Genomic DNA, 25,898 nt, shown 5'->3' on the forward strand with positions numbered 1-25,898 from the left:
GAGTGGAAACATTTAGGTTTTCCACTAAAACAAACAATTTGACCACGATTGCCGGTTCGGTTGTTGTAAAACTTACGTTCTGTGTAATAGGATTTGTGGGGAAATACATAATGAACTGCAATGCAGAGGTTTGTTCATATTAGCTGGGTGATTCACAACGACAGCACACTGTGCTGTCAGTGAAAGATCAGCGCCCAACCCCCGTAGGCTGAAGATGCAGGAGAAGATAAGTGTTCAGGTGTGTACCATGCAGTGTTGAGAACCAGACACAACATGGGCAGAAATCAGCCGATAGGCTAATGCTTCTGTAATTATGCATGGGTTGGGCAGAGACAAAACATGCAATCAAATATGTCATTGTCTAAGAATGAATGAGAAACTTGTATTCCAAACTTAAAGTTTATTTTTATTTTTTATTTATTTATTGCTTTTGACAAAGTGAAGTGCAAACAAGTACAATATAGTCCAATTCATGTCAAAAGTATTTTCTTTCTTTTTTCCCCCTTTGTGCCCTATATATTATAGCCATATTATAGATGCTTTAGGGGGCAGTGCTGATTTCCACTCCAATTCTTCTTGCTAATAAAGTGATAAAAGCTAGATTTTGTTTTACACCCCTACCAATAGGATGGTGACCTGATACAACCCCAAACAACGCCATCGCTGCACATGGTGACAACCTGTTCCAGGCTTCGGCAAGATGTTTAAATATAGCCGTTAAAGTTCATATTTCTACATTTCTAAAATATTTAGGGTTCAGTCTTGTAGAGTGGTGTGCCATGTATACAATACATGGTCAAATAAAGTAAAGTAACAAAAAGCAACAGCCACTCACAGGAATGAAGCAATGAGTGACGTCAGGTACATTTAACAACAACAATCTCTGATCTCAACTCCAGTCCCCAGTAGTGAGCAATCAACTCTTTTAAATGATAGGTTATCTGACAGGTGTAATTCAAAGTAATAAGACCACCCGTAAAAGCAGATTATGGCCCGTTTGTAGAATAGCCTGCTCACGCTACTCTACCCACACAGACTGTGTGTATGAGCGGAGCGCGCTGCACATGCATTTTTGCTTGCTTGCATACGTCTAACCCTTTGCTGACCTTAATATTTTGCTCTGCATCAAATCCAAACATTTAGCCAGGAATTTGGGCTTCCACACTACGGCTACTGTACGATTTACTGCATCGTGTATAGAGGACTTCCAAAACCATAGGATTCCATGATCTACAATCATGATGTCATCCATGAAATAAAGACTAGCCTATAATCATTCTGGCCTCTTCTTCTTCTTCTGCAGTGGATAACCCAAAGGGAATGATATATCAAATTCTGGCCATAAATACACAGCGGTATACAGTAGTAGTCTCTAGTAGACCAACTGATAGATGCCTGCAGAGCCCATGGACAAAATAAAAATGACTAATGTGAGCACTGGTCTCCGTCAAACTGTCTGTTTCTGCTTATTATCAGAAAATAAGATTTGTGGATAATTTAATGTAAATGTAGATGCTTGATCAAAATGGGTAATAATGGTCTCGTTTTCTATTATTGAATGGCTTAACCAAACAGAAGTCAAAACACCATGGCTCAGTAGTTTTGCCCAGGAGGAACCTAAGGAAGTTTTCCTATGAAAAGGAAAACCCGACCAAGAAGTGGACACATTCAACAGCCTGACCACAGAATTATACCTCTAGGAAGCAAAGACTTCCACGAGCCCCTAGTATTCTTGCCAGTGTCACGAGCAGGGACAATGGAAGAAAGAGAGAGGTCGCCTAAACAAACACACACAAACGCACGCACACCCACACCAATATCTGCTTTCAGAGCGTATCACAATTCCAGGCCAAGAGAAAAGGCTCCTGATTAAATAGTTTGGGAGCCTGCATTGCTACAGGCTGGGGAACGTACAGTAGGACCTTTGAAGTGCTACCCTGAACCAGCTGATGTATTCCAATGTTATCGGCTCTCAGGGCTCAAGATAACAGTGAGACGGTGACTCTGACCTGATGTTTACAAACATTCACTACTGTTGTCGTCCTCCAGGGAAGCGACACGTGTGGAGAAATAGAAGAAAAATGTAACAGCCTGTCGATGGCTTAGTGGTGAATACTGGCCAAGAATCAAATCTCACCACAGTGTTCCGCCTGCATTTCCTCTGCTTTCTCTAATGTCTGAGTCAATGAGGGAAAAATACAATGGGGAATGGCTTGCTTGCTCTCCTGTAAAGAAAGAAAATAAACACAAATGATGGTAGAACGCTCAACTGCATCCTAGGTGTGCTTCCTCTCAGCATGTACATGTAAAATCTGTCAAATGTCGGTGGACCCCTAGGGTTGGACCCCTACATTTTTTTTAACATTCATTCAAATTAGTAGTAGCTTTGTGTAGGATATTGAATATTGAATATTATTATTTTTTAAATAGAAAGAAAGAAAAGGAAAAAAAATACTATTGTCCTTTGGAATATAGGAATTTTCCCATACTTACATACACTTCCAATGTCACACATTCCACACAATATACCAGTCTGGTATAATTATTATTAGTCACCACATCCATTTTTGGGTCCTATCTGGAGATGGGAGGTGTCAATATCATCCTGTTTCTGTTCCCGGTTAACCGACACTATTGAACAGTGGCTCGATGCACTGGATCATAGAGCATGATGCATGGCCAGGCATGTGTGTGTGGTCCACAGGGACCCCTACTATACCAGTGACATGGACATGGAGTGGGGGGGGGTACAAAACATGTGTGTGCTTGATGGTGCGGTCTATAAGCACTGCACATGTCAGAGCTAGAAGATGGATAGGAGAGATTTACCATCAAGCATCAAGAAAAGAGGAGCATAATTCAGTCCAGATGTTGTGTGACTCTTACCCCCGCAGACAGGGAAGCTGCCTTGGACTTGTATGCTTAGAGGCACTGTGGAGCACAGCCAATTCATAACTAAAATCCTATTTTATATACTTCCACCATCTTGGTAATTACAGTAGTGAAGCTGTAGTGTTTAAGAATTTAGCAGGGGTTTGTAGTACAACAGAATGCTTCTAAAAATGGTGTTTAAAAAGGTCTCCTTTGAATTGAAGGCCATTATCTTACCATGATCATGATGGGTGGTGCATGTGTAAGCACTAAGCAGGTGTGGCAAAACCATTACTACCGTATTTGTGGTTACCCCTATGAAGAGAACTATTTCCGTTGTAACGGCAGCTAAAGCCAGGGAAGAGTGCTGTACTCTCTCACGCCATTGCTAGTGCGCGCGCGCGTGTGTGTGTGTGTGTGTGTGTGTGTGTATGTGTGCGTGCGTGCGTGCGTGCGTGTGTGCGTGCGTGTGTGTGTGTGCGTGTGTGTGTGTACACGTACTGTACATACGTACATACACCGATGGCATATGTGCATTTGGATGTTTGTGTGTGTTTTGGCAGGGCATGCAGGTCTAATCTGTGCTGCTAATAACCCCAATGTAATCCACCTGTTTTTGGCTGCTCCATCGTGCTGAATGATGGGACCATTTTAAATAATCATCTTATCTCATCTGGACCACATAAGTTGAAACTCAAGGAGAATTACAAACCCCAAATTTATATTCAGTAGAAATCTCACCTCCAGGTTCAATTTGAGTGCAATGGACCAAAACCGCTTGCACTTAAAATATAATAAATGACTTATAAAATAAAAACTTAAAGTCTCAGCTCTGACCTGACCTCTTGGAGGTCTTAATATATTGAAAGCACATTCATATTTTAATGATGTGGGCTTAAGTCCCAGTAAGTTATTTCATGCTTGTATAAATACATTTTACCACTGAATCAAACATTAACTCTGGTCTTAAAACGTCCATTATATTCAGATTAATGAAGTGAGGAGGATTTTCAGGTCCACTACAGCAGTCTTAGATGACTGCTCTTTCAGGAGGGTACATTTTAACCAAAGGTCATCAGCAACAAAGGTGTCCTCAGTTCACCGTGCTCCAGTTTCTCATCTTCAAAAGGCAATTTCTTTCTACAGTATACATAAAAACAGCAACATGTGCAACCTTATATTATGCATGACTTCTCATAAAAAAATAAGAAGAATGCCAGGCAACATCTGTCGTGAGAATGAAAATCACAGGGAGGCTGTTTGTCACTTGACTCAGTGTTACGTGCCAGGAGGAAGCATTATGCGAGCTGCATAACCGTTTAAACCAGTTTGGTGGCCGACTAAATGCCCTTGTGGTGGAGACGCATATCTGTCTGAGAATGCCAAAACAATTCTTTTAGACTCTATTGTGCTGCATAGAGAGTGCAGAATTATAAAGTGGCATTGGTTCCAGTGAATCACTCATCCCAGACATAATTAGAGGTTTCATCTCAGTTATCTGATTGAAGAATTGCTACTCCGCCACCTTCTGTGTGTGTGTGTGTGTGTGTGTGTGTGTGTGTGTGTGTGTGTGTGTGTGTGTGTGTGTGTGTGTGTGTGTGTGTGTGTGTGTGTGTGTGTGTGTGTGTGTGTGTGTGTGTGTGTGTGTGCGTGTGTGTGTGTGTGTGTGTGATGACACAATTATTGAGTAATGAGTATGAGCAATAAAAACATCCTCCCCGTCTTTATTCATTGATAGCAACCGTTACATCAAATTATAACTCCATAAGAGCCACTATAGTGACTATACTGTCTGATTGTGCATGGGTGCAAAGCCCTAATCTTGCAACAATCTAGAATCAGAACAAACTGATACCATATTCCTGCACATAATACTGTATATTGTTATGGCTGATCTCCAAACATGTATGCACATATTTCTGTGTGTTTCACATACAATATGCACACAGCACAGTATTTAGCTAGCATCTTGGCTTTTCCCACTAATGCACAATTTACAGTGCATTTCTCTACATACTCAAGGCTTCCATGTACGCACGCACAGTCGCACATATACACGCACGCACGCACACAAACACACACACGCGCGCGCGCACACACACACACACACACACACACAGACACACACGCACATGCTTGATTAATAGTTGAGGGGTCTATGCTGAGAGACCCCTGGGAGCCGACCTCCAGCTGACGGGCCACCCAATCGCAACTCATTCCTCAAGTGACTTTGTAAATAGGCATATACTGTAGTGCACATCGAGCTTGACTTCAAATATAAGGCCACATCATGAAAAGTCACATGGTAGGCTTGATTCTAACTGTTACTGTATACTTTATTCCAATAGCAAAAACGAATTAATTTCCAAACACTGCTAAGAAACAATGTGTATAGATACATGATATGGGTGTATGAGTACATTTAAATATTGGGTTAAATTGGGAATAATTACTTATCAATGTGGGCTATGAATTCATTATGAATAAATCATTGAACCAAGAAGGCGGTATCACATGATTTATATGCTTTTATATTACCAGGGTGTGATTAATGGAGTCACAAATTGTACTCCCAAAAACCTAATGAAATTAGAATTTGAAATGTTGCATTTGAATACCTGGCCACTGGTGCAATAACAAATTGATCTTCTGCATACTAGTAGAATTTTCAATCTAATCACTCTTATTTTACATTAAACATTATGCAATATTATACAAACCCCATCGATTCATTGATGAACCATTTCACTCAAGGTGTCTTATGAGAAATAATCTCAGTCTGTTGAGTTATCGATATAACATAGCTGTCTGCTGAATACAGTGCCTTTAAATTCTTGCTGTTGCACAACTTGATATGGTTTACTACGCATATTGAAATATGAAAATTAAGTGATGACAGCATAGTAAAAATTATGTGATGAATGCAAAGTGATGAAAACGATGAAAACGACTATAGAACAAACATTACAAATGAAAAACTTAAGGGGCTTATAAAATCCTCCTACGCCAAAAGAAAGCAAAACAATCAAACAGAAAGGTTAGATCACACTGTCTGTCATAGTCAGAAATAATCCAGTGTAGAATAGTTTTCCCGGACATATTACCGCATGAAAACATTTCATAGTAAATAGATCCAAACCAAACACCCAACCTTAAGGATTATTCACTGTATGAGCAGAACAAAACAGACAAAAGCTGAATGAGGGTTTCCAGTTTCGCCTTTTGATTCCTACTCAGGTGTGTAACACATAGTATATCGCATGTCAACTAACAGCTTAGTGCTATCAAAGCAACTCTGGGCATCTGGCAAACTGTCACGTTTGTCTCAGCAACTGTCTCTGAACAGAGGATGGAGAAGTGGGTTTATGGTGGAAAGACTGTTGGTTCAAACCCCTGGCCTCACTGGGAAAATATGGAGAGGTTAGGTTGGTGACACGACATAACATTTCCAATACCAATATAGCATGAGGATAAAAGACAGAGACCTGGCTGAGTCCTGGCTGTAAAACTATGGTTGGGGTAGTTCAACTTCAACATCCCCTTCCAAATGCCAATGTAGGCCTACCTTTGAGCAAGATAATTGCTCCAGTGGAATGCTCAATGGCCAAATGCAGAGTCAAGAGTCTTCAGGTGTGTAACAATTAATATAACAAATAGTATCAAATGTTGTGACTATAACAAATCAAAGCCACTCAAGAGAATCTGGCTATACACATTTCTGTCAGTTTTGTTTCAGTATCTGTCTCAGAACAAATCCCCTGTGTGTATAGGTCTATGTGTGTATGACAGCCAAGTGGAATCATTCCAAGGCAATATCACAGAAAGGCACCGCTTTAGGCCTTTGTGATGGTGATGGAGGCACTTAAAGAGTGTTATGGTTTGGGCCTACTCCAGTGTGTGTGTGTGTGTGTGTGTGTGTGTGTGTGTGTGTGTGTGTGTGTGTGTGTGTGTGTGTGTGTGTGTGTGTGTGTGTGTGTGCTCGCGCATGCAGTGTAGCTAACAGGTGCATGGCAGCATCATTGGCAGTGTTCATGGGAATTAATTTGTCTACTAGTCTGCTCTGCACAATAGCCTGTCAGTACTCAGTATCCCTGCATTTGCAGTATGAATGTCTGACTATTTACATTTTCTATGAGCTAGACCCATAGATAGACCACAAGACCAGAGTGCTCATTATCAACATTTTATGAAATTGTAGATTGGCTAACTTTTAGCGCGCGACGCCAGTATAGTTCGTCATGCTCGTGCACTGATTCTCAGCTGTGTCGCCAGGAGGAGGAGCAGTTTGGCGCGAACGAACCACGAAGAAAAAGAAGACTCGCCAAAGTCGCCATTAATAACATGTCGAATAGTTATATACAGTAAGAGTTTATACATATTTGATACAGAATATACCGTGTATCCGAGTGAACTGCATATATAGGCTGCTACAAAAAGCTTACAGCCAGGGGGTCAGAAGAGAAGTGAGAAAGAAGTTGTGTGACTCACCGAGGTCAGGTGAGGTTGGTGTATAGTAGGCCTACGCCTATTTGGTTATCAATATTTTATTATCATCAATGCCACGGTTTGCCAGTGCCACTATAAAACTGTCTCCAGAATCCAGAATACATGTGCGCATTGAATTGCTTTCTTCTAAAACTGTTTTAGGATTAACACATTGGGCCAACAACAAAAATGGCAGGTCAGAACTATGTAGCCATCTCTGAATTGCATCCCAACGCTTCACATCTGGTGAGTAGTATTGATATTTTTCAACCTTGAAACATAAATCACGCGCACGCGCGCGCACACACACACACACACACACACACACACACACACACACACACACACACACACACACACACACACACACACACACACACACTAAACAGTCCATGTAGCCTGATATGTTTTCAATTTCTAATCACCTCAGCTGCCTTCTGAAAGCTTCTAAAGGAGGTTACAGGCCTCTGGCCTACATTATGTTTTTTTTGTCTTGCTTTTGTTAGTTCTGGGCTGGCATACAGCTAGGATGAAGACAAGTGCAAGTGCAGGTGAATAGGCTACTTAGAACTATTTATGGAATTCTTTGCCCGTAATGTATGGTTTCTTTTGTTTTTCAGAGGATGGTTGGTGTCATCATTGGTAAAACCGACATCAGGAGTTTCCCTGACAAGAAAAGTTAAGATTCAGATACAATTTATATTTAATATCAGCAGAAATATTCTTGAGTAGACCTACTTCAACCAATGCCTTGTATACTAGCGCCCTCTACTGCTAGGAATATAATCTAACTTTTCTTTAGCCAACCACCAAGACCCACATACTGTATTTAGTAGGCTATCTTAATATTTTTATGTTGAAATACTGGTTCTCTCTCTTATGCCAAGTCTATTAATTAAATTCTTCCTTCCTTCCTTCCTTCCTTCCTTCCTTCCTTCCTTCCTTCCTTCCTTCCTTCTTTCTTCACACACATTTATTTTCAGATATTGGGTATGACAGATATACTTTCGGCTTCACCATCAAAGACTCACCAGACGGTTTCATCAATGTGGCATCTTGGGGTAACGAGGCATACATCAACCTGCTTTCCAGTAGCTTCACTATTGGAGACTGTGGTGTGGATTCAAGTATTTCTTTATTGAAAGTGATGATTTTAAATATTTTTCTTCTTTTTATGTACACTGGCACTTTGCATTATATAGTGTTGCCATATTTGTTAATATAATTAATTTATCTTCTGAAGCAACATATTTCTTGCTATAGTTACTCATTCTAAATGCACAATATTAGCTCTTGCTATCCTTTTTCAGTAATCATTGAAAATCCTCTGGTGGCCAATAAAGATCAGGAGAAAGAGGAAAGATACAACCCCACAACACCAAGGTAATGACTGTTTGTGTATGTGCTTATACTGATATGTTCAGCACTAATGTCATCAAGCCATTGTTCCCCTAATTCAACTTTCAACACAGTTGCCACAGTGTTGAAAGTTGTTGCATTGGTCAGAATTTTGTTCACTCTAGACGACTTGTCGACAGCTATTAAGTAGCTTGTGAAATACCTGGAATGACAGCATAATAAAAGCCCAGCTGGACTGGTGACCATGATTCTACTATATCCTCTCCTGTCTCAGCCCCTATAGGTTGTTGATGACAGAGGCCCACTCCCGGCTGTCTCTGTGTGCTGACATAGACACTGTCGACAGCCTGCTGCCTTTACTAAACCTGCCGGTGAAGGACCCCAGGGACTTCTACTCTCTAGGAGACATAGTGGCCAATGGACAGAGCTTGAATGGAAATGTGATAAATATACTGGCCGCATTGAAATCGGTAGGTCACCATAATGGCATCATTGATTTATAAACTTTAAAGCATGAATACAAGGAGTTTGTGACCAGAGGTTTGCATCTGTGTGGGGCTAAGTTAATGGAAAAAATGAAGTAAATCCAATTAAGATAGAGTTAACATAATGGCTTTTAAAGACAGAAGTCAGGGTTTCCGGGAGAGGCCAGATCCTGCACATAATATAATGTAGCTACTTTACAGGAAGGAAAGACATGATGATAAGAACAAATATTTCTGGTCATTGCTTTCAGTTTGCAGAGCCTAAACAATTCACCACCTCAGACGGACGTAAAGGTCAGAGGCTGGAGGTGAAGCTCTTTGATGATTCTGTCCCTTCATTCTCCTTAGTCTGGTGAGTAGGACAAACAATGTGTAACTGTTCCTTATTAGGAAGTTTAAATTGATTTAGTTAAGTAATACTTTATTGATTTCTGTGGAGAAATGTCATCTGCATTTGGCGCATCCTAACTAATAGGAGCAGAACCCACTGAGCAGTGCTGCGAGATCAGCTCCAGCTCATACGCCCCTAACATGCAAAAAGGCATTTATCAGTCTAGGATTTTGTCTCAGTATGTGCAGGATTAATAAAGGACAGAACCATATTATATGTCATGTTGAACAAGAGTGTACAATATCCATTAATAGGTACAGTATTTGGAAAAGGTTTGCTATAGTCTCTCCACTTGCCATAAGATCCTATTCCCATAAGTGTGTCAGCATACTGCCATCTGCAGTGATATTATCATTATTTACCTAGTGAAATCGCTGACATTGGACTTTAGATAGACTCTGTCTGGGTCACGTCTAGACTTCCAGGTTGTGTATCTCAGTGACATCAATCTTTCAATATCACCATATTGGATCGAGTTTCCTTTTACTTAGGTGTGTGAGACTACTTATTACACGTAACATTACCATTATTTACGGGCTTGGTTTGGAGACATCAAGCTGTACAGAGACCTCTGTTACTGTTACGTCAGGTCTATTTTGGTGATACTAAGCTTAAAGTTCAGCTGCCTGAACCCCTGTTCTCCACATGTGTTTGATTTTCACCATGTTCTTTCCCCCCGGAGTGACTCCTTGACCTTTGTATCACACACAGCTGGGACAGAGAAGCCATTCAGCTCGTACAAACCCTGATACCAAGGGAGACGGGTAGGTTAACAGAGTGGTTTTGTGTTAACCTGGATTCATTTCTTTCTGTCATGTCTTATTAAGATGGCAATCTCCTTTCAAAAAGACAAACATGGAAATAGAAATTTGAGATAGATTTTTTTTGTGTGTTTATGTTTAAGATAACTCACATTCATGCTCCCTTTCCTCTTTGTCTTTACTCAAAAGTTCTGTTCATAGCAGATGCCAAGATTGGGTTTGACAGCTTTCGCAGCTGCATGGCAGCAACCATTGGCTGCAAAACCATCATCACCGTCAATCCTGGTAAGAGACCAATACAGATCTACAATATATACAATGTACTGTAGTTATCTAATCTGCTATGAAACTAGATTATACTGTAGTGTAGTGTATGTCCATCCAAGTAGAAACTTGATTGGAGGGATGTTAGAGGGAAGAAACAAGGGTGGTTGATTTACCTATAATATAATATAATAACAGAGCTTGGTCTGCTTTTATCTGTTTATATCATGGAAAAGTACTGGAAACTTTGCTTTATGTTCCCACTACTTTTTTATGCTTTCTATTCCAAAGGCCCATACAGAGATTGGAAATAGGGCATGTATGTGTTCCAAATCCTGAATATATTGTAGAATGAGTTGAAACTTGAAGGAATTGTCTGTGCCTATGTCTGTCCTGGCCATGACTTGGGCACCGCCTGACCGATTGACCTCAAACTTGGCGTGTGTGCCAGAGATGAGTGTTGAGAACTAAATAAAAAAGTAGCATACTGTATACTATACAGTATGCTACTTTTTTATTTAGTTTTAATTTTGTAAACACTATACAGTGTATAGTGTTTACAAAATAGCCAGCAAAGTCTTTATCGCTGTTAACCATTTCCAAATCTGAGAACCCATCGTCAAAAAATAAAGGAAAAACATATTTTTCCTTTGAATTTGACGGAGTCAACAGTCTGTCTCGAGAGACTAACAATTTCCTAACTTGGTTTCAGACACCAAAGAGGCCAGCCTGCTGTTTAACTACGCTAAAGAGGCTTCAAAGTCTGGGGCTTTGGATGAAGATGACAAGCCAGAAGATGTGCCTTGTAGGTTGACGTGCATAAGATCTGGTCATCCCAGCTTAGTAAGATTTTTCAAAGTAAAAATATTTAGGACAACCGATTCTACTCTATGGCTCTGAGACATGGACACTTTCAAAGAAATTAGAGAAACGGTTGGATGGCACTTACACACCCGCCTCCTAATGAGAGCGCAAAATCTGTCTTGGAAGAGCCACCCATCGACTAATCTAATATACAGCAACCTTCCCCGTGTTTCTTCACTAGTCCGATCCAGAAGAACACAGTTTGCCAGCGAGGTTGAGGTTATATCTTCCCTTCTTCTCTGGAATCCTGCCTCAAAGCAGACCAGAAGTAGAAAACTGTCGTTCCCTGATGTCATCGCTAGGGACATCAGTAAGCAGGGACTGGGGATGGCAATGAAAAAAGTCTAGCGTGGCATTGTGAAATCCATGATCTCGACTGCGGTCGACAAATGATGATGATGAGGTTATAATAAATACTAAATTAAATTAGACTGACAACCTTAAGACCAGGGGTGGTCACTGGTCATAACAGCGACCACTGTCACATCACCAGAACTCAGCCAGCCATTCAAGACCTCTACACCCCGGACAGTTAGCTGGACAGATCATTGTCTTCACTCTGATACCTTCTGGCAAACAGTACCAGAGCATCAGGTCGCGATTTAGCAGGCTCAGGGATAGTTTCTAACCACATGACAAATACGATTTGAACTTAGAACGGTGACTGTGTATTGTATGTGCAATACATAACAGCTCATACCAGCTCAGTGGCCTTGTGGTTAGAGTGTCCGCCCTGAGACTATGAGGTCGGGGTTCAATCCCCGGCCGGTTCATACCAAAGACTCTAAATAATGGGACCCAGTGCCTCCCTGCTTGACACTCAGCATCAAGGGTTGGATTGGGGGTGGGAAGTGAGGACGCTGGCGTCGACTGTTCGCCGCTTCACCTCCCAATGTATGAATGAATGAACCATTGTAAAGCGCTTTGAGCACTTGGAAAATGATGCGCTATAAAAATGAAATTAATTATTGAATGTCCATGTGACAAACCCATGACTACAACTAACTCACAAAGGTATCAGATATTGGTTTCCTTCTCTATTTTCTCTCTAGTGGATTCTATTACTGACGTGTACACTGTGAGTCAGCTGAAGCTGAGAGCCCAGGAGAACTCTGATGCTTCCTTCGGCATCACATATAGCTTCATCTCCAAGATGAACCTGGACTCTGATGTCTCCAAAGTCATAAGGACGAGGTGGTAAGATTATCCACAAGTGAAAGGCTGGAGGCTTTAAAAACATATCACCAACTTTCCAAACAAAGTGCTAAACCACAAACAAGTGTTATTATTATCATTATTATTAAAACAATGACAATAATTGTTTGACTGAAACAGTATGTTTAATTGAATATAAATAGCATTTTCGCGTTAAACAAAGTGATCATTTGTTTTTTCCATACACTCAAGACAAATGCAGTTCTTCTTCCTGCCAAGGTATACCAAAACCTGTTCTTAACCCATTTTGGGCGGGAACCCCTTTTGGTGTTTTAAACATTATGTTTAGCTATTGGAAAATTGGAAAAACGAATTATCCGTCAGTAAAAACTACAACATTATTCAATACAGTTGGTTGACGACAGAGTACAGCACGACAGAGTACAGCATCTTGCAATGGGTTTGGTCCACAATTTTCGATACACCACCAAGATATCCATGTACCTGTCTAAATACTTCCTTAATGTTAATGAAGTCTACACTAACAACACCAGAGGGAGTTTAACAAACTATGTGCAACCCAGATTCGGCACAAACAAGGGACTAAATCATTTTCGCTCCTATGCCACCAAAATGTGGAATGCCCTACCTACAGTCATTAAGACATGCAAATTCCTTGACTCCTTCAAAACCACTCTCAAAGGGCACCTACGGACGGCTGCAATTCGAAACTGGCCCCCGTAAAATCTGAATCCCCCCCACCCACCCACCCCTTTTTCCCCTCACTGTATATGTTTATTTTCCCTTTTTACCCCCTTTATGATGAATTCCTGTTCTGTTCTTTGGCTATATAGAAGCGTATATTTGTACGTCTCTAAATGTTTTGATGAATTGAACAAGGTGGACCCTCTTGTAAACAAGTGTAATGCTTTATTGGGTCGTCCACTCACGGTTAACAGTCTTTGTATTGAGTTGTGCTTGGAATTTACTGTAATTCTGAAAACTGTTAATAAATATTTAAATCAATCAATCAATCAATCAATCAATCAATCAATCAATCAATCAATGTTTGTTACTTTGGCTCATGTAAGCATTATGCATTGCCCTTCTAATGTTGCTGTAGACAATTTTGGAACCCTAAAACCTTAACTGTGGTTCGGCACCCTTGGGTGCCGAACCACAGTTAAGGTTCCTGCACACTGGATGCGTTTTCGGATGTTTAGCTGCGTTTTTCTGTTGGTTTTCCGAAAGATGTGTCCAGTGTGCAACCACCTTTAGTCTGAGAGAGTGGACAAAGGTTTGCATTTGCAATAGACAAATGTTGTGTTATTTCATTAATTTGAACAAATTGACTTTTCTTCCAGCTCCAGGTGTAAATACCTGGTGAATGAGGAGCTGCAGAGCTGCAGTAACTCCATGTGTCCTGGAAGGGAACAGCCCCTGTCTGTCACCACAGGGTTTGACATGCTGGTGGACATTACAGACCACACTGGAACCCTCCACACCTGCGCCCTCAAAAGCCCTGTTGCTGACAAGACACTTGGCTGCACAGTCAGTAAACTGTCTGTCTGTCTGTCTGTCTGTCTGTCTGTCTGTCTGTCTGTCTGTCTGTCTGTCTGTCTGTCTGTCTGTCTGTCTGTCTGTCTGTCTGTCTGTCTGTCTGTCTGTCTGTCTGTCTGTCTGTCTGTCTGTCTGTCTGTCTGTCTGTCGGTCGGTCTGTCGGTCTGTCTGTCTCAGCGGAGGCACACTGTCGCTCGTGGTCGCGCACGTTTTCGGCTGCGCACAGTTTTTAGACAGCTGGTGGATGGAAAAGAAGCTCCACCTCCGCGCCCGACTGACGCGGAGGAGAGCTCTTCCGGGAAGCTGTCCGTCGCGCAGCCGAAAACGTGCGTGACCACACGCGACAGTCTGCCTACACCCTCTGTCTGTCTGTCTGTCTGTCTGTCTGTCTGTCTGTCTGTCTGTCTGTCTGTCTCTCCATATACACACTATGGCGTTTTGGTTTGCAACCGTTTTTTCTGTTTCAGCCTGAGGAGTTTGCACGTTTGACTGATAAGGATCAGACTGCGCTGAAATGGACGTTTCTTTTGGAGAGATGCAAAATATATGTGAAGGTGGGTAATCTTGCTTTCTTTCTGTTCTTCAGTGTCTGGTATAGAATACATATTCCATAATTATCCGTAATTATCTTTGTGTGAAAAAAATTGTAACTTAAACAAATAATAACTTAAATTTAAATAATTTAAATCTTTTCTAGATCCTCCCTTCTAGCAAGATGAGGACAGGAGTCGCAACGACAGTTCTGTCCTGCTCAATGGCTGACCCTGGTGAAGTGAAACTACATATGTCTGCTCTGCTACAGTAGTCAGGAAACATTCAGACACATGCAGACCCAGAATCCTCACCTTCTGCAACAGGCATACATTTACATTTAACTGTGTTCTATTGTTAAGATCCTCGACTGGCATATTTGCATGTGAATTTAAGAGTTGGGAATTTCTTTGCATTCTATTCTTTATTTATTGTCCCTGATCCTTTATGAATATATATTTGTTCTAATAATTATACAGTATTCATTATTTATCTGTATTTAATATGCAATATTTAGATAGCTTCCCTACATTTCATTATTTATCTGTATTTATTCAATAAAATTGTGTTCTTGTTCATTTCATATGTGTGTATTAAATCTGCTTCAATGTTTTTCAGGCCAAGGGCCCTTTAGTTAGGGTTTGGGACAAAGCAGGGATTCTGGTCCATAGCATTAGAAGGGACTGGGAGAACTCCTAACGCTATGGACCAGAGCTAGGACTCACACTATAATACATATGGTATAAAACTGTTGAATATTACTGTGGTTCTCAAACTTTTTAATTTGCAGGACCACAAGTTTCGTATGTTGTTAGGACATGGACCCCAATAACTCTGATATTGTACACATGGAACCAAAGGGTCCATTAGGTTCCTAACTATCAATCATTTAGCAGGGAACCCCCTGGAACCCACTTAAGGCCTAACAAGTAACAACGGACAAATATAGTGAGCTGAGCTCTGGCAAGTGTCTATGAGCTCTGGCTTGTGAATGCACAGGTTGGTTCATCTGTGTGGACCGTTGTGAGAATTATTTGTGTGTGGAATACTGTGGAAGTATTCCACAGGTTTTTCTTTCAAGTGCATATGGGTTTCTCCAAGTAATGCTATATTTCACAGCAGCAACAGTTGTGTTGTGTTATGTACAAATTTAAATGTTTTTATTTGTTTTGTTTTACAAATTATTGTAGCTAATAAAAAGTTGAATTCATGTCCATGTGTATCTTCACTCAGATATAAACAAGAGGTTTCTACTTCATATTATCACTAATACTATTAATAATTTGGCAGCCACCCTGCAGTAACTCTGAGGCCCCCCTAGGGGTCGCGGGCCCCTTGTTGACGACCCATAGGTAGGAATGTTTCGTATCGTTCATGTTGTAGAGGGACACATTAAACAGACGTACACGATCTCAACTATTATTATTGTCATCAACAACAACGGTAACCCAGCCCCAACCTACCGCGTAGGACAGGTTATGTTGAAAGATGTATTCAGTTATTTATTATTATATTAATGGCAGTGCAAACTGCAAGTAATGTTAGAATTTGTTTTATGTCAAATTAGCATGGAAGGTAGTTGAAGACCTAACGCTGTGAACCAGAGCTAATGCTCCACACTGGCTAGGAAGGTTAACGTTAGCAGCAGACACAATACGTCCGAACTCCGAATATCAAGCCACTGTATCTTAGATAAGTTATCTTTCCAGTTTCTGCATGTCAGGAGTGAACAGTTACTTTACTGGTGGGATATGTGATGATGTATATTTTGCCTGCTTAATTGTTTGTAACGTGCATCCACAGGATTGATCGATCGCAGCCATGAACGTAAACCAGGGGACGGTGGGTAGTGACCCAGTTATTCTGGCTACGGCTGGATACGACCACACGGTCCGGTTCTGGCAGGCCCACAGCGGGATCTGCACGAGAACAGTCCAGCATCAGGACTCCGTATCCTTGCATTGTTCTCACAGTCAGACTCAGACGCATTATAAAACAGATGTTTGGCATTTTTATTCACAGAATAGGTACATTTCAAACGAAAGCACAAGCCAATTCAAAAATTGTTACTGTGGACGACATGATGATTGAGCATGCATTACACTTGTTTACAACAGGGTTCACCATTTTCAATTCATCTGAACTTTTAGAGTCCTACAAATATACACTTCTATAACAAAAAACAGGAACTCGATCATCATATAAAGAAAGTAAAAAGGGGGAAAAATATACAGTAAGGGGAAAAGGGGTGGGGGGGACTCAGACTATTTACGGAGGCCAGTTTCGAATCGCAGCCGTCCGTATGTGCCCTTTTGGAGCGGTTTTGAAGGAGTCAAGGGATTCACATCTTAATGGCTGTTGGTAGGGCGTTCCACATTTGAGTGGCATAGGAGCAAATTTAATTTAGTCCTTTGTTTGAGCCGAATCTGGGTTGTACATGGTTTGTTGAACTCCCTCTGGTGTTGTGGGTGTGGACTTCATTGACATTAAGGAAGTATTTAGACAATAGGTACATGGGTATCTATCTTAAATGGTAAATGGTGCATTTATATAGCGCCTTTATCCAAGGCGCTTTACATAGATTGTGCATTACATTCACCCATTCATACACCGATGGCAGCGGAAACCATGCAAGGCACCAGCTAGCACATCGGGAGCAATTAGGAGTTCAGTGTCTTGCTCAAGGACACTTCGACAGTAACTCTGGGGGAGCCCGGGTTCGAACTGGCAACCTTGCGGTTCCCATCCAGGCACTCTACCCCTGAGCCACCGCCGCCCCAGTCTTGGACTGTGTAGTGAATCTTGTAGACCAGACCCACTGTAAAATGCTCTAATCTATACATGAATCTATGTATGAATGAATGAACCATTGTAAAGCGCTTTGAGCACTTGGAAAAGCGCTATAAAAATGCAATTCATTAATCTGTCGTCAACCCTAAGCCATTCCAGCCTGTAAAAATGGGCAGGGGTGAGGTGGGTTCGGGGAGAGAGACCATGTAGTAGCCTGACCAGTTTGTTTTGGGAAGTCTGGAGCCTTGTCTTAAGTGCCTTTGAGGTGCTGTGGTACCAGGAGGTGCATGCATAGTCGAAGAAACCTTGTACAAGGGCTCCTGTTAGGGTCTTCAAGGTGTTTTTGATGACCCGTGAGGAGATCCTGTATAGGAATCTTGTTTTTTGATTGACTTTTTTGATTACATTGGTGGCCATTTTATCACCGTAAAGATTTGCCTCCAGGATGGAACCTAGGTGGGTAATTTCATCTTTATGCGTGATATTATTGTCACCCACTCTAACCAAGAAGCCGTCTGCTTTGCTGAGATTACTGTTTGATCCAAAGAGAATGGATTCAGTTTTTCACAGGTGTAAAGATAGTTTGTTATCAGTGAGCCAGGTGCAGATTCTACCAAGTTCAGAGCTGAGGTCCTTTTCAACCTGCAGTTCTGTCTGAGACCAGCAGTGCCGAGTCATCTGATGTGCTATCTGATATGCAGTATTTGCCAGCATCGTGTTTGCCAGCATCGTGTTTGATGTGATCGCTCAAATTGAGGAGGCATGTGTCAGTGGAGTGGGATGTTCTGAAGCCAAATTGGAATTTGTACATTAGTTTTTTAGTGGCAAGATGCTTTTCAACCTGTTCATAGACTAGTTCCATCACTTTCGAGATGGAGCTAAGAATATAAATAGGGCGGTAGTTGTCTAATTTGCTCCCTTTCTTGTGCAGGGGAGTTACTTTGTCAAGTTTGAAATCATGGGGCACCGTGGCACAGTTGGCCTTCTAGCTGTGAGGCGACAGCGCCTCACAGCTAGAAGGTCCTGGGTTCGATTCCCGCTCGGGGCGCCGTTGGTGCTGGCGGCGTGTTTCCTCCTCCGCGTCATCAGTGCCCATACCTGAAGGCGGGGTTGGCGAAAGGGCCTTTCTGTGTGGAGTTTGCATGTTCTCCCCGTGTCCCCTAGGGTAGGTACCCTCACAAAAACATGCAGTAATCCTGGTCTCTAAACTGCCTCCCCCTGGTCAGCTGGGGCGCCTGATGGAGGGGAAAGGAACTGGTTGGAATAACGTGTTCCTTCCACGCGCTACATCCAACCAGGGAAACTCCCCCCTGTCAGGTGTAAAGGAGCAACTTGGACACTCGAGCATGAAGGAAGCATGAGTTAAGTCCGTTGCTCTCCCCAGGTTGGCGGAGGGTGTGTAGAGCCCAGGATCACATTAGATGATTGACACAGGGGTGAAAAATGGGTTACAAAATCGTGGGATAAAAAATATATTAAAAAAAAAGAAAAAAGTTTGAAATCATGAGGGACCTGTCCCTGTTTGATGGAGAGGTTTATTACGTGGGTGATGATTGGAACTATAAAGATGGCTGAGTCTCTGAGAAGTTTGGAGGGAAATTGCTGGTTTGCAGGGCACTGAGTTCTTTATTTACCTCATCACTCATCAGTTACCATTACCAGTTTAAAATCGTCTTTACAAACACCTTTAACTATTAGGCTCCACATTGCTATTATAATAATTGAAAGGTATCCTTAATAATTGTTTTCAGCAAGTAAATTCACTTGAAGTTACTCCTGACAGGAGTATGATTGCAGCTGCAGGTAGGCCTACAAAGAATTATACCTTCTGTTACTAATCTGTAACATCAATATCGAATGCTAATTGTAAATCTTGCTTCTATTTCAGGCTATCAGCACATCCGGATGTATGATCTGAACTCCAACAACCCCAACCCAGTGATCAATTATGACGGCGTCAGTAAGAATATCACGTCAGTAGGTTTCCATGAAGATGGGCGCTGGATGTACACGGGAGGAGAGGACTGCATGGCTCGCATCTGGGACCTGAGGTAGAGTAACTTTCTCAGATTACTGTTTGCTTTGTTCCCAGACTCTAACGCCATCACTCATTTACATGTTCATGCACCTTTGTTGCCGTACAAGTTCTGAAAAGCATTCTTCGTCCATGTTATGTACCCTTAATTTTCCTTTTCTTATACAGCCTAATCTCCCTCCTTTCATGTTGAATTTCTGTATCAGCGTGTAGCCGTTAGATTTCTATGTTAATTTTGTATTTGCATCCTTATCTCTGCTTGTTCTTTGCTCTTGCTCAGATTGTTTTGTAGTATAAATCAGTATAAATAATGTGTTAAACTGCCAATAAACTTTTAAAACTATTTTCTAGGTCCAGAAACCTACAATGTCAAAGGATTTTCCAGGTCAATGCTCCCATCAACTGCGTGTGCCTGCATCCCAACCAGGTGAAACATTCTAATCCATTCAGAATAAACTTAAATGTATATTTATAAGATGATGTACACGTATTTTTCCTTGGTGACATACTGACATTGGTACAGGGACATTTCAACGATCAAGAGGTGACGTATGCATATCTACCAAAAAACTACAAATGTCTGTATAATAATAATAATAATAAAACTTTATTTGTATAGCACCTTTCATGAAGTGTTTTACAGAGCAATGGAGAAAAAAAAAAAGAAAAGCAAGGCAAATACATTAAAAAAACAAGCAGTAATGCAATACAGTGAGGACATGAATAACGAAAAATAAAAAATCAATTAAAAGCAATGTTGTAGAAGTGGGTCTTGAGCTGTGCTTTAAAAATGTCTACAGAGGCTGCCTGTCGAAGGTACAGTGGGAGTTTGTTCCATGCCGTCGGCCCGTAGAAGCAAGAAGCTGCTTCCCCGTATTTTTTATAGTTGCCATTGTTTTAGGCAAAGCGAGCAGGCCAGCAGTGGAAGAAGGCGGTTTGGGACATATTTAGGCAGGCAGTCATGTAGGTAGGAAGGTGCGAGACCATTGAGAGCTTTATACACAAGTAAAATAATTTTAAACAACAACCGGAAGCCAGTGCAGTGAAGCCAAAACTGGAGTAATATGTTCTCTCATCTTAGTTCTAGTTAAAACTCTGGCTGCTGCATTTTGGACAAGTTGTAATCTGTCAGTTATTTTCTTAGGCAGTCCAGATAAAAGTGCACTGCAGTAATCAAGCCGAGAAAAAACAAAGGCGTGGATTAGCGTTTTTGCATCGTCCAAAGACAAATAGGCTCTGATTTGTGCAATATTTCTAAGGTGAAAAAAGGCAATCTTGGTAACATGATTAATGTGTGAATTAAAATTATATTCAGAATCAATAATGACCCCGAGGTTCTTTACTGTACTGTTACTTTCTACAGTCAGGTTGCCAAGTCTGCTTATTATTGATTCTTTCTGCTCACTAGAACTGATTATGAGAACTTCTGTCTTATCCTCATTTAGCTTGAGAAAGTTCTCACTCATCCAGCATTTGATGCTAGACAGACAGGTCAACAGCGGGTCTAAAGCACAGGGATCATCTGGAGCCACAGAAAGATATAGTTGGGTATCATAAGCATAGAAATGAAAATTGACTCCGTGATTGGTAATGAGTTCTCCCAATGGCAGTATGTACAGGGAGAATAGCAGAGGACCAAGAACAACGTATGGAAAACCAATAAAGAGTTTCCAAACACCTCTCCCCTCGCTGCCTTGTCATGTCCACACACTTGGAAATATCCTGCCAATTTCATATGACATGCCTTTACAAAATATATCTTTTTCCTCTGTATTATTTATTACTTTTATAGCTATACTATTTTTGGGAGTAAATGGTGGTGATAAATGGGCCTTAGAATCCAGCGTTACATTTATTGTCATGGTACTGTGGATTTGCTTGTACTTTGTTTCCTTTCTAATACAGATTGGCTAAATGAATTGTTTTCTATTGTTGTTCTCGTGTTAAGTCACAATGGATTGTGTCCATTTCTACTAAATATGTTTGACAGTATAAAATGTTGTAAATTGGTCTGGATTAGATTATAATGGTTTAATGATTTCCAGGCAGAGCTGATAGTGGGGGACCAGAGTGGAGTGATCCATATCTGGGATCTGAAGACTGACCACAATGAGCAGTTGATTCCAGAGCCAGAGGTCTCGATCAACTCTGTTCACATCGACCCAGACGCAAGCTACATGGCAGCAGTGAATAGCTTGGTCAGTATGCAAGAGTTATGATCGAAAACATTGTGTTCATTGAATCATCAACAATTGTTTTGTTTGAATATAATTGTATATGGGCATGAAAAGCTGAAGCCACCTTTACACAGAGATCCACCATAATGCTGGCCTTTCCTGTCTACACAAAACCTAATAGAGCTGAAGTAATTAAAGCATCCCCCATTTGTGCTTAATCTTGGCATGCTAGTGTTGATGATGACACATTTTAGATTACAAGCTTTGCCTTTACACCTGGCGAAGGACTACAGATGAAAACTAGCCTCTGGGATAATTCTGAGGCATGACATGTTGCATAAATCAGCATCAGCATTTGACATCAGTTGTTGGTAGATTGTATACATTTACACATGCATTTATTTCACAAAATACTGACACAAATTGGACTGATGACCAGAGCCAGTGAAGCTCCAGCATTGAAGTATTTCCCTTCACTGAGTAACAAATTCTAATGTTGTAACATAATTTCAGCCAACATTCACAATGAAAGCCTACACATTTATTTGACAAAATACACTCAAAAGAATATTTGTAACATAACCTGATACCTGAGCAGCCTGCCAAAATGGCCAGTTACTTCAAACTTACCAGCCATGTTTAGAATTCACCAGCATCTGGCCTGAATTTCCCACTCTGCTTATACTTGAATGATTATGTTGACCATAATCATCTTCTTGCTGTCTGTTGTCTCAGGGGAACTGTTACGTGTGGAATCTCGCAGGGGGCATGGGAGACGAGGTGACCCAGCTCATCCCCAAGACCAAGATCCCTTCACATAAACGCTACTCTCTGCGCTGCAAGTTCAGCCCTGACTCCACGTTAGTTATCTAATTTCTCTATGATAGTACAGGTGGTTGGCCTATTGGGAAGTAAAGTGACATTCGTTTTCTGTCCTGAACGTGACCATAATGATATTCCATGCTTGGTGTCTTCATCCATATCTAGTCTGTTGGCCACCTGCTCAGCAGACCAGACGTGTAAAATCTGGAGGACGTCCAACTTCTCTCTGATGACTGAGCTGAGCATCAAGAGCAACAACCCTGGGGAGACCTCTAGAGGCTGGATGTGGGACTGTGCCTTCTCTGGCGATTCCCAGTACATCGTAACTGGTAAGTACCTTGTTTCTGGTGGCCAAATCAATAGGGACTATCATACCCGGCTGTCTGTCTGTGTCCCTTATATTCCCATATATGAAGTTCTGTGTTAGGCATGCCCAAATATGAAGTCTAGTATATGACCCTGATGTCATATTGATGACATCAGGGTACTCCATATATGGGGCTTTGCGGATTCATCAATATTCCTTGGAGTTCTGCTAATCTGACTGATTTACCACTCGGCGCATGAGTCCTCTAGTCCTGTGCAATACGAACGTTTTAAGTTTCTGAGTTGTCATCACTCTGTGTTATCTTGTGAATGTGCTGAATGTTTGCATAATTGTTGTTTCTTGGCTGCATAATATGTCCTTTGTTGTTTACAATGTAGACAGAATTTCCTTCAGAATAATCAATGTAATCATAGATTCATATTCAATACACTGTCATACTAGTAAGGTTAACATTGAAGAGATAGCATACAGGAAATCATCACAGAAAGTATAGTGAATCAAAGAATAGTTAATTGACCTCTACTTTGTTACTGTTTCCCAGCCTCTTCTGACAACCTGGCTCGTCTGTGGTGTGTGGAGACGGGGGAGATTAAGAGAGAGTACAGTGGCCATCAGAAAGCTGTGGTGTGTCTGGCTTTCAATGACAGCGTACTGGGCTGAAGAAGGGGAGAGAGCGAGAACACACACATCCACAAAAGGAATCTTTGGAGGAAATGGCAGATCAGTACTAAAGAAATGGAACTCTTAGCACAGACGTGTCGCCTCGAGGTTGATGCGAACTGTCAAGTCTTTTAATGTTGGTTCGAGGCCATTCTCTCTTCCACGGACAGTGATTCCCAGCAGTGTTATCCATGAGTCAGCCTGAAAGAATCCCACACAACTCATGATCAGTCCGTGTCTGCTGCACAGTTCCACAATTCTACTGTCTGTAGTGACATACAGGGGCGAATAATGAAACATTGACACTATCTATAATTGTCAATGGTGTTTGCGATGACGATAATGACAATCACTGCCACTGCAAAGTCTCACTATCAATGAGTAAATTAAAAAGACATTGTCATTAAGAGAGCTTATGTTTTAACTTTACCCCTCCCAGCTCTGCTCTGGGTGAGACACATTTTCAAGGTATTTTTACCTTTAAAACTCTATTTACCGGCAATGTCTTTTTATTTTATAAAACAGCCTGTTTTAAACTACACTAAGTTCAGTGATTACATTTTATATCAATCTGAATCAACAACGGCTTTTAAAGTAAATTCATTGAATAGTTGTGCAACTGTATACTGCCGTGCCGTGGTTCTCAAACTTTTCATGTCAACGACCCCTAAATTAATATTGTATGTATGTATAAGGCTGTGGACCCCCATCTAAAAATATCTTGTGCCAAGGACCCCCATACAAGCTTTATGTTGTTTAAAATGTTTAAATAATATTCAAGATGTATCCAATTGTTTCAAGACTTTATTTAAAAATAGGCTATAGTCGATCTACAAGCATCCCATTGCAACATCCCCTCAAGGATCCAAGTTTCTTATGCCAGCTGGCATGTAGAGCAGCAATAAAGGATTTCCACTCCTGTCTGTTTTGGGCCAATGTCATTATAGTGTGATGCAGGGTCTTCAGCGCTCTCCACTGTCCTACACCAGGGCCGGCCCCATATTTGTTAATGGAGTGTACATTTCAACTTAATTTCGAGGCCAGATTTGATCGTACGCGCACGTCAATGTGACATTTACCAAGTGATCCTATACAGCAGATCCTAGCGTAAATTTCGTCGGCTGAAAACTTCACTTAAATAACAAGCCCTTCAATATTCTCAAGAAATTATGAAAAACTAATATTCATAATTTGTTTTATTGTTGAAAACCACGAGAAACTGCATACTATATTATGTTGTCGAAAACCATGAACAACACTATTACTGTATGTCGTTTCTCATGGTTTTCGAAGATTCAAAGAATTATGAAAATCATGACAAAGATTTTAATCATTTTTTTATCGTCAGAAAACATGAAAAAAAACACATACTATGGCATGCCCAATGTGATAGTGTGATGGTGCAGTGGTCTAATGATCAGACTCAGTACAGAGATTCCATGTTCAAGTCCCATTCCTCCTACAGTTTAATGCTGGAGAAACTTAGAGGGTTAGAAGGTTAGAATAAAAAGGTGTCTTGTCGCAATGATAGGTTCTGCTTGATGATCGTGGCTGAAACGGGGAGGCATGTTCCGAATAGTGTGTGTGTGTGTGTGCGTCGTGTGTGTAGCATGTCGTTTGTATGCCAAAGAATCACACCCGTGTGAAATGAGGGGCGCTCTTATCACCATACATCATCTCATTCCGGCCAATCACAATTTGCATCCTCACCATCGTCTTCAATGTTTGTGTTTGCAGAATGTGAACACTCAAAGCTGACCATTCATTTGTCAATGGCATACAATGTTTGTGTTAACACAATGTGTGTGTGTGTGTGTGTGTGTGCACAGCCACAAACCCTCAAAGCTGGACATAGGAGGGGCTAGTGCCCTAGAATGGGATTTCTAGGTGTACAAATTGTAAAGGACTATATTTCTAAAACTATGAAACATTTCAAAGATTCCTTTTCAGGCAAACATGTCCACCGTAAGATGAATCTAAATAGGTTTGAATGGGGTTTCTAGGTGTAAGTATGTAGGACTAGTAGCATGCCAAAGTTTGTGCTATTGCCATAGAGAATGCATTGGGGGTTTAAGTTAAGTTTTTATTTCAAAATTTCAAAAAATATGGGCTATAACCCATCGTTTTTTTCATTTTTTCATTTTTGTCAAATCATCAAAAATGATGAAAAACGGCGCGCTATAGTATGCCGTACGATATGGGCTATAGCCCATGGTCCAAAATGATGAGAAACGAGGATAACTTTTTTTTCCAAAATTTCAAAAAACATGGGCTATAACCCATCGTTTTTTTATATTTTCATTTTTTTCAAATCCTCAAAAAGGATGAAAAACGGCGCGCTATAGTATGCTGTACGATAT

At 41.0% G+C, this 25,898-nt stretch overlaps 2 protein-coding genes across 4 annotated transcripts; both read left to right on the forward strand.

The window, feature by feature from the left end:
• Nucleotides 1-7,545: 7,545 nt before the first annotated feature.
• On the forward strand, nt 7,546-15,000 carry meiob (meiosis specific with OB-fold; the record flags this gene model as incomplete). Its single annotated transcript, XM_080789364.1, has 13 exons — nt 7,546-7,602; nt 7,977-8,034; nt 8,340-8,471; nt 8,667-8,739; nt 8,990-9,185; nt 9,452-9,552; nt 10,303-10,355; nt 10,542-10,637; nt 11,329-11,421; nt 12,533-12,677; nt 14,000-14,186; nt 14,663-14,749; nt 14,893-15,000. The coding sequence occupies 13 exons, from the start codon at nt 7,546-7,548 to the stop codon at nt 14,998-15,000; spliced, it is 1,386 nt and encodes a 461-aa protein (XP_080645490.1).
• Nucleotides 15,001-16,122: 1,122 nt separating this feature from the next.
• On the forward strand, nt 16,123-24,458 carry mlst8 (MTOR associated protein, LST8 homolog). Of its 3 annotated transcripts, none has more exons than XM_080789440.1 (9): nt 16,123-16,169; nt 16,530-16,676; nt 19,268-19,319; nt 19,405-19,567; nt 19,903-19,978; nt 21,597-21,749; nt 22,464-22,588; nt 22,716-22,879; nt 23,420-24,458. In XM_080789440.1, the coding sequence occupies exons 2-9, from the start codon at nt 16,548-16,550 to the stop codon at nt 23,536-23,538; spliced, it is 981 nt and encodes a 326-aa protein (XP_080645566.1). In that variant the 5' UTR covers nt 16,123-16,169; nt 16,530-16,547; the 3' UTR covers nt 23,539-24,458. The 3 variants fall into 3 exon arrangements, with proteins under 3 accessions (XP_080645566.1, XP_080645568.1, XP_080645567.1); XM_080789442.1 differs by lacking the exon at nt 16,123-16,169 and adding an exon at nt 16,174-16,192; XM_080789441.1 differs by lacking the exon at nt 16,123-16,169 and adding an exon at nt 16,180-16,201.
• The last annotated feature ends 1,440 nt before the right edge of the window (nt 24,459-25,898 follow it).

The sequence above is a fragment of the Protomyctophum bolini genome (genome assembly GCF_963924005.1).
Source record: "Protomyctophum bolini genome assembly, chromosome: 18".
Lineage (NCBI taxonomy): Eukaryota > Metazoa > Chordata > Actinopteri > Myctophiformes > Myctophidae > Protomyctophum > Protomyctophum bolini.